The sequence below is a fragment of the Adelges cooleyi genome, unplaced genomic scaffold, assembly GCF_023614345.1.
Source record: "Adelges cooleyi isolate 19-005CV unplaced genomic scaffold, UGA_ACOO_1.1 ACOO_flye_CR_arks_rails_tigmint_CR_PRNA_247, whole genome shotgun sequence".
Classification (NCBI taxonomy): Eukaryota; Metazoa; Arthropoda; class Insecta; order Hemiptera; family Adelgidae; genus Adelges; species Adelges cooleyi.
Genome location: NW_026095912.1, coordinates 14,648,522 through 14,658,440, shown reverse-complemented (window position 1 = coordinate 14,658,440; position 9,919 = coordinate 14,648,522). Strand labels below are relative to the sequence as shown.

Below are 9,919 nucleotides of genomic sequence, written 5' to 3'. Positions count from 1 at the left end.
CAATGTGGGCTTGAGCCCACTGAACACCTTAAAACTTGAAATTAGTGATTTTCAAAATACCTTTATTATAACCTGATAACAACTGTTATTTTCCATTGTGTTGATGAAATACACACTGAAAACCGACTACGGCCAATAATATGTAACTGTCCATTTTCTTTAAAAGAAAAAAAATAAAGTTTGACAAAAGATGTTATAGCTCCATCCGATCTAACCTTCTACCAGCCCTAAAACTGCACCTATAAGAGTGAAATACATAAATACTACCTACCCCCAATTTTTTTTTTTTTTTTGATTTGTTAACGTTTATCGGTTGTGCTACGTCTAAGCTGGGTGTTTTTCTGGATTTCTACGAGGAAGGTGTGCATTTTTTGGCCAAACAAAGTACCTTTTAGGTACGATTTCTGATCTGTAGATTCTTGCTACCTACGCCGAGAAATCGGTTGAAGCTACAAGTGGTGGTTTGTACGCAACGAGGAAATAGGTTTTGGCGCTTGGACGGCGGCCTCTCTCACCTTAACCCCTGGCTACCGATCGAGACCAAAAGCCAAAGCACGACCTCGTGATCGACGGACCTATCGACGGTAGATCGATGACTAACCCGGCCTTGATCGATCGGACCGGGATCGAGAATTTCGCCTCGACCCCCGCGCGTGTGACGGATTGACCCCGGCGTCGGTGGACGTTTTAAATTGATATATTATCGTTTGGATTATTTTACATTAATTTTGTATCTGAGTACATCGATCGATAATCACACTGCCGACCTCGGCGAGAAGACAAGCCGTTAACGCCTCTCTCCGGATCGCTATCGACGGCACCGAAATCCAAGAAAAAGAACCACCCACGCGCACCGACCCACTCCGAAATTTGTACACACATTGTGTGTGAGAAAACAAAATTCCTCAACGTATCTCAATGCGAATAACGTTCCACTGTGTAACAGCTATCCGATGCCTCGAGCTAGGAAACCACTAGACAAAAACCTTCATAAACAACCGAGAGTACTATAGATCCTTGTCTCGGCGGTAAAGGGAATATTGGATGTGCTTACTGCCAGCACCTCTAAAGAAGTGCTGCAATACAAGAATATATACCATTTCCTTTGAGAGTAGATCAAATGTGCAGTGTGCCAAACTTTCTACTTACAGTCATCGTTTGATTAAAAAGGTTCGAATGATAGTATATCATTTGGATTAAGATCATCAGTTCAATCGTTTCTTGATTGATATTGAAGCTATAACTGCTAAAAGGTGCTCAATACTTACCTCGTAACTAATATTATCATCGATATTTTGATCAATTGGTCAATTTTGGTCAAATCAATTGGACGTTATTTTGTGTTTTAATTAAGCTTCGACATAATATTAATTGTATTTACATTTCTCTTGTTCAACGCACAACGTGCTCACTGACATAATATATCAGTGCTGACTCACAATGGCTCTTAACAACTCACTCTGAATGACTTGTCCTTATTTCACCACACTACACTTACTTCTTTCCAATACATCCTACTCCTCCATCATTTCCACCGTGTTTTTTTTAACTTACCCATGAATTTTTCACCCCTAGATGTCTCTTAAAGCCCACAACAATGCCTAATCTATGAAATATCTAATTAAGTATTCATTTCTAATAACAATACCTGATAACAGCTGTAGTTGAATTTCCGCGCCGTCCACCAAGTTGTACAGTGTTAAGTTTTCACGGTCGATACCAACTTTTTTGACTTTTTTGACAACATTAAACAAATAATAATAAAATGTAACAATAGTAATAATAACGATGCGTTTTGTTTTGTTGGACGATGATAAAACATTCATAAATCAACCGTTCACGTTTATTGTTAATAAAATAAATGGGTTATTACCAAGATAATAATTGGGTCATGTAAAATCAACACAACAATTTTCACTTACGTTTCACATTCGGCCAAAATGTTTGATACTTGTTGTACAAACACGGTGAAACAATGTACTTGCACAATTTGGATTGTCTGAAGTTAAATTTTCTTCATCAAAGTAACATCTTTAAACGGACCTTTTTTTTTCTTTTTTCAATCTTCAGATATTACTTTAAAATTGACACACAATTTTTATTAATATTTTTATATTATTGTTTGATAATTTAATAATTATTTTTTTTTAATCTCGTTTCGATGACAAAACAAAAATTAAAATTGTTGTGTCGATTTCACACGATATAACCCGCATTCTATAATTTATTATCATAAATTCGGTGAAGATATAATTTGTTTTTTTTTTGTTGCTGTTGTCCTAATTACAAATATCGATTATGTAATAATAATTATTGTTACTGGGAAAGAAAAAAATTCTCAATTACTCGCATTCTTCTCTATCATTATAATATTTTGCTCTAATTTGTTTTTTATTTATTTATTGAACAGCCGATCCCAAGGAAATGTCCGACGACGTTTGTTGTGGTTTATAACCGTGTGTGGGCAGAAATTCTTTGCGGGTGCCTCTTTTCAATATGTGAGGAACCGTTTTGGTTACCATGCTAAAACAAATACACACAAAAAAAAACACACACATTTTAATGTAACAATATTAAGTATCACAACACAGTATAATCATTTAATTAAGTAGGTCACGTCGGTAAGGCAATACGAGAAACGGTAAAATGGCGAAATAAGCCCAACAGAGATAACAAGAGCTCATCGACTTTGGTTCTTTATCGAAAAACAAAAATTCAATAATATACAGGGTTACCCAAGTGTCGTGTAACAGTGTGTTTTTTCAACCAAACAATTGTGTATCTTGGAAAAACGCTTCTAATAAAATAACTATAATATTTAACGGTTAAAAAAAAAATCACATATTTAGTAAAAAAAAAAAAGGGATTATGAAGAGTCATTCTGAAAATTTAGTTAAGAGTATCTACATTTCATGCAGATACATCAATACACGGATATGTCCTGCAATCTATTATCTCTTATCCACTATCTCTATTAATTCACCTCCATAATCCTGCTCCATAGATCATAAGGTTAGGTTAGGTTAGGTTAGTTGGTTTTAAAGAGTAATTGTTGAAAGACAAATAGACACACACCATACATGTTTTACAGACCTATCAAGAGCAAAATGTTTTAATGAAAACAACGAATGGTCGATTAGTAGTTTTGAGTTTTATTAGCATTTAAAATCAACAAAGTGCATGTGAGAGGTGCTTTAAATGTTAATAACTCTAGAAGTATTTATCCTAAAGTGTCATTAATTTCACATCACATCAATCTACTTTTCATAAGGTAATACATTATTATCCACTACATAGGGTTGCTATTTCACTCCTTGATATTGTTCTTAAAAAAAAAAAAAAATTTCATCTTGAATACTAGACATAGTCATTTAATAAAACAAAGATTTCAATTGAATCTTACTAGGCTAAAACAATTTTTAAACGGACAAAATGATTGAAACATAATATTTCAATTGCCCTATGTATAATACACATTATATAATTAATTTAGCCACGTTAGAAGCAATCAAAGTTGCGTCTTCTCCTTTAAACAGTATTATCGCAAAGTGATAAATGAAGAAAACACCAGTTGTGTTTCCTCATTCATATTAAATTATTTCACGAGATTTTAATTGTTTGTATAACATGTAAACGTTTTGGTTAATAATGAATTATTATAATAATAATATTTTCATTTATTGTTATTTCAAAATAATCGTATTGATAAGTGTTAAATAAACGCAGCCCTAATAGAGTGTGAATAATTAAATATTCTTTTAAAACTTACTTAACGCACACAATTAAATTCAAACAAATCAATTTAACAAGATAATTATTGTTCACAGATAACCTTATTGTATTCATATATCTATATAGTTATGGTTAAAAGGTAATTTAAATAATAAACAACGAGATGAGATAAAAAGAAAACGAATTAAATCAAGTAAATTTATTTAGTGAATTTCATATACAGGCAAGAACAACATTGCATAATAAATAATAAATTAAAAACGTTTGTCTTTTATTGTGTAGTTGTATGTATATTGTATTTTTGTCCAATGCACAGAGAAATAAAATTTAGGACCTTTTTGAGTTAAATAAAATAACAAATTGTGTCTTATAATTGTCGAGCTGTAATACCTTTTTGGTTAAAGTTAATAAAAAAAACAAATAATTAGTTGTGTTGCTAAAGTTTATGGTATGGACGGATGTCAGATGACTAGTCTATTTTATTTATACAATTTAAAGAATAATGAAAAGAATTCAAAAACTACTTTATAAGACATCGGTTAAAAATTTGGAACCAATTTAGATTTTACTGTTTGCATATCATTAATTTATATTCTTTCTTAAAATTCAAAGTAGGACATATTATACATTTCTTCACTAACAGCTTTTTTTGTATTTTTTGTCACCTACACATTACACGCAATTATTCATATAAAATGAATTGCAATACCCTTTAAAAAAAAAAAAAACAGTGACTTCGCCGAGTTCTTTATGTTAACTTTCTTTGATGGTTATTATTGGGTTTTTTAAACAACACCGAGCTTGGATAATAAAAAGAAATGCATCGAATAAAAACAGTTTGTTTGTAAAAATGTTTAAATATCACAATAATATATAACAAGTCATAGTGTTAATTATTCCATGGAGGAGTATGGAGGTGAATGAATAGAGATAGTTAATTAGAGATACTAGTTTGCAGGACATAACATTGTATTAATGTATCTGCATGAAGTGTGGATACTCTTAACTTTTCTCTTAGTTTTGTTACAGTGAAAGCATATAAATATAAGGATATATAAAGATATAAAAGGATATAAGGATATATTATAAGGATTTAAGGATGGTCAAATGAATTTGTTGGGTAGGCACTTACTGGTGGTGAACCACGGAAATTGATTTATGAGAAATGTTAAATATTGGATAAACGTTGCCAGTAAATCGATTAAGGCCAAATATTATAAAACTACTAAAAAACGTTTGGCTGGAACATATAATTAAGCCTATACTATCAGCATATATCGCAAAGAGATTATAGATCTGAAATAATCTAATTACTATATGTCAGGACATTACATGTATTTATGTATCTGCATGAAGTATCCTCTTAACTCTCCATCCATATAACTTGATTTCGAGTATAAGAATCTAGTGCTCTAAATTCCAACATTAAGTAGTCTATCTAAAGAATTTCAGGCCCAACAAAGAACCGTCTAGGTACCATTTCCTATCTACTTAGACCAGCCACACGAAGATATCGGTTAAGTACCCACTTTTATAATGACAATACCTTCTCAGCGCCAGCATCTCCGGCTAAAAATCAAACACTAATCGGTTAGGTAGTGTAGTGTTTGCACAATTATTAATTTAAAATGCAATTGTCACTGTAGCCAACAACAGTAGCCTATAATTGCACTTTAATGATGCCCAAAAATACAGTATAGCCCCCGCAGCCTTGAAAACGATCAACACTATTATTGTTGTTTTCTTTGCATTATACATAATATAGGTGCTTAATTTATATTAGATACACAAATCTAATTTAAGTTATAAACTCAGTATAAGTCTTCAATGTAAAGATAAAATTTTTAATAACTACTTTATATTTACAATTTTATTTACACTGTCTATCTGGTTAGATTAAATTAAATTTCAATTTTCCAATAGATCTATTAGAATAGAAATGATGTGTTTCATTTTTAAACTTGTATAAACTAATTATTATTAATTAACAAAAATATAACATATAATATGAACATTTAAATTAGAAATAAGGTATTAGGAAAAAGCCATTGCTCGATCGTTTAAGCTTTAAAACTATTAATGTGCCATTAATTAGCCACCGGCAACATAAGTATATAGCTGCGACCTTGTATTTATTAGCTCCATTCACCTAACGGACTTGGTTTGACTGATGAAATCCGTGTTGATTTGTTTAAAGGAGGAACTCGTTCCAACCGGATTTCTGGAAGGAGTTCTTTTTGTAGGAACAATGCTTGGAATTGCTTCATTTTAAAAAATTAAGGAACGAGCAACAGGAAAGCATTCTTTTTTTAGTTAATAGTAATAGTTTCTTTAAATCTACCCTTTAAAAAATGAATACTAGTCAATATATTTTTTTATGAAATTTTACTTTAAAAAAAAATGCAGTTATTAATTAATACCAATGAGATATTGGTTGGTTCACGATAAAACGATCACTCTGTAGATACTATCTTTAGATCTAAATAACATATTTACCATTTAGCAAGTTTGATGTTTTATGCCGGTTTTCTCTCTTCTTCTAATTTCTTATAGCTTTTTAGTAGATCAGATATTAACGTTTGCTCGTTTATACACACTCCTATTTTGTTATAATCCCTAATATTTTTATAATATTATCACTAATATATTTTTAATTTTATAATACATTAACAGTATCCACACTTCATGCAGATACATCAATACATAGAATTTCCTGACATAGTTATTAGATTATTTCAGATCTATAATCTCTTTGCGATATATGGTGATAGTATAGTCTTAATTATATGTTCCGGTCAACGTTTTTAAGTAGTTTTATAATATTTGATCTTAATCGATTCACTGGCAACATTTATCAATATTTAACATTTCTCATAAATCAATTTTCATGGTTCGCCAGTAAGTAAGTGTGCCTACCTAACAAATTCATTTGACTATCCTTATATATCTTTATATATCCTTATATATCCGTATATATATTAATATTAACATACAGATATAGAACTAACGTCCATCCCCTATCACGAGCTATAATGTAAAATATATCTCGTTGTCGGTATTGAGAAATAAACAAAATTACTGGCATTATTATTATTATATGTATTAAAACGACGCTATTGTCTTGTGTAGAGGTTGTTGCGCAATTATATTATTATTATTATGTAATTGTACATAATATTAATTATTATTAAGCGTTCGGTTTAATATAACAGCTGTTTCAACAACAAGACAGTGGTAAAAATATGTCGACGGTCGAGGACGAACCCGTAAACCGTTTTGAACCTTTTTAACCTTTTTTTTATTGAGATGGAAATGACAGCAGAATATAATATTACACCAGACCGTGTGTGTGTGTGTGCGGTATTGGCCGAAAACAGTTTGGCCGACAAAACGTTTTTTGAACATCAAACGGCGGTCGGCCATGATATTCACGATTTAGACCGAGGGCATAAAAAATTGTCTGCAATTTACATTTTGATATTATTATTACAATAATTATTATAATATGTACTTTCCTCGGTAATTGACACACACCACACACGTGATACGGGCGTGCTACGGGTACTATTTTTTCAAATGATATATATATATATATATATACATAAGGTCTGTCGTCCGGTTAAACTTAAGGTCGCGTGCTATGTCTATAAAAAAAAATACTCCCCCGTCGAGTCTAGTCAAGATCAACAGTGATCACTTTCACTTGTACATATATATATATATATATATATAATAAACTAGATTGCCAAGTGTATACGCCGCCAATAGAGATAATTAAAGTAACCGTTTTCCGCCATCTTTGTAAGGAATTAGAAAACCTTATCACATGTTTATAACAATTACAAGTTGATGATAGCACAAATTCACAGATATATATATATTTACATTATATAATATACACATTAGTGATGGGAATCGGAAAATCCGGATTTTCACAAAAAAACGATATTTAAGCTACTTAAAAATCATATAAGTGTTAAATAATTTTACAATATAAAGCTCTATATCTAAGTAACATTTTTTTGATAAATATGTGAAAATAAAACAAAACACCAAAGAGATAAACTGCTTTTGAATTTCGGATTTGTTGAAATCCGAAAATCCGGAATCCGAAAGCATTTTATAGACAAAGTTCAGAGTTTTTTTTAAAAATTTTTATCAACAAATTTTACTTAGGTACACATCTTTATATTGTAATAGTATTTAACAATTATATGGTTTTCAAATGACTTAAAAAGCGTTTTTTTGAAAAATCCGGATTTTCGGATTCCCATCACTAATATACATAAGGGTGGTCCTTAAAAAGTCGGTTTTCGAATTTCGACCTCGACCTTGACGCCCCCTGAAAAGTTTCTAAATACAATTAAAAATTTTTTTTTTAAAAAAACTAAGAAATATTAGTTTTAGCCCGTACACTTGTGCACAAATCAACGCATAACGTTTTTTCTACTCCTTAGTTTGAGCTGAAGTTTTCCAAAATTTAAGCGCGAAGGAGTAAACTTTATTAACTTTTACTCCCACCTCCCCCCAAAGTACCGACTAGATAAAATTTGTGATTTATAGAGTTGCTGTTCGAATTGTAAATTGGTCTAGTAGTAAAACAATTTTCAGAATAGTCAAACACAAAAAAAACTCACATTATTTTAGAACCAATAGCCTCTCAGTTCCGCATCGAAGCTATATCAGGTTTACAAAAAAAACACATCAAAGTACCTTTCAAAGTGATTTTAGAGATGAAACATTTATGATAAAAAATATATAGAGGACAAGATTGTCCAAGGAACTTTATTATGCGTTTTTTAAATCACTACCAAAGATGCTGTGATATTGCGAATAATAAATTAACCCCCCCCCCAAAAAAAAAGAGTCCTTATTTAAAATTTATTAACTAGTGATCACAGACCAATGAAAATGTTAAGTAAAAAAAAAAAAGACATACCTGATGCATCCTGGTATTGGACAGACCGAATAACACAGGGTGCAACCCGTACAGTCGTCTGGGTGGACACGGACCGTGTGTGTGAGTGGATTCATCTCGATGGCCTGATAACCCGAATCGTTGCAAGCCATGTAACACTTGCCACAGTTCACGCAAGAATCCTAAAATGCGAAAAAAAAAACAAAAAAATGGTTTTAATCATCATCAATTTATCTTCTGGTGAACCTACAAAAGCTTCAGATCATTATTTCCAGAGTACAACCTTTTTTGTATGAGTAAAAGCTGTTTAGGTGTTGAAAAAAATCATCTATTGATAACTGACAATGAGTAAACTCCGTTAAGAGTATCCACACTTCATGCAGATACATCAATACATGGAATGTCCTGACATATAGTTATTAGATTATTTCAGATCTATAACCTCTTTGCGATATATGATGATGGTATAGTCTTAATTATATGTTCTGGTCAAACTTTTTTTAGTAGTTTTATAATATTTGGCCTTAATCGGTTTACTGGCAACATTTATCAAAATTTAACATTTTTCATAAATCAATTTTAGTGGTTCGCCAGTAAGTGCTTACCTAACAAATTCATTTGACTTACATATCCTAATATACCCTAATATATCCTTATATAGATCCTTATATATATCTTAATAGCCTTATATATCCGTATATATCCTTATATATCCTTATATCTTTACATATCCTAATATATCCTGCAACTTGATGTATCTGCATAAAGTGTGGATACTCTTAATTTTATTTTCAGAATGACCCTCAGCCATAAGAAATATCCATAATGCTTTTACTGTGACAAAACTGCCAGACTTTGGCTGGTCTAATTTAAATTCTGTAAAAGGATAAGAACTTTTTGGTCTTTTTATTAGGGTTAGGTATGTTGGAAACCGATTTTTATTTTGAAAAATTTTGTTTTTTGTAATTAAATTAATTAAATTTGGCGCATTTTCGATATTAAAGCACTTTGTATTACATAAAAAAAAAATCCGTTTCCAACATAACCTAGTTAAGTAGCCAATCAACTGGTATCAATCATTACGGAATTGAAATCAGACCATCTTGAGTAGTGAAAATGGTGTCAGGCTTTTGGTCTAAAACATTAAAACCGATCCTTTTGATTCTCTTTGATTTTAAACATTTCTTTAAGTGTGGACAAGGCTTAGAAGGGATAGTGATTAGGGGAAATCGTCAATTCTTGGATAACCGATAAGAAGAAAGCGTTTCT

The 9,919-nt window shown here is 31.1% G+C and overlaps 1 protein-coding gene across 4 annotated transcripts in view; it reads right to left on the bottom strand.

Annotated features, from left to right (window-relative positions):
- Nucleotides 1-1,829: 1,829 nt before the first annotated feature.
- LOC126836944 (dihydropyrimidine dehydrogenase [NADP(+)]) overlaps nt 1,830-9,919 on the bottom strand; it is a 38,631-nt gene continuing 30,541 nt past the window's right edge. For all 4 annotated transcript variants that reach the window (XM_050570666.1, XM_050570665.1, XM_050570664.1 and 1 more), the window contains 2 exons: nt 8,672-8,832; nt 1,830-2,523 (listed from right to left, as the gene is read on the bottom strand). In XM_050570666.1, coding sequence (XP_050426623.1) covers nt 2,400-2,523; nt 8,672-8,832 — 285 coding nt within the window. In that variant the 3' untranslated portion in view covers nt 1,830-2,399. The remainder of the gene's footprint in view (nt 2,524-8,671; nt 8,833-9,919) is intronic.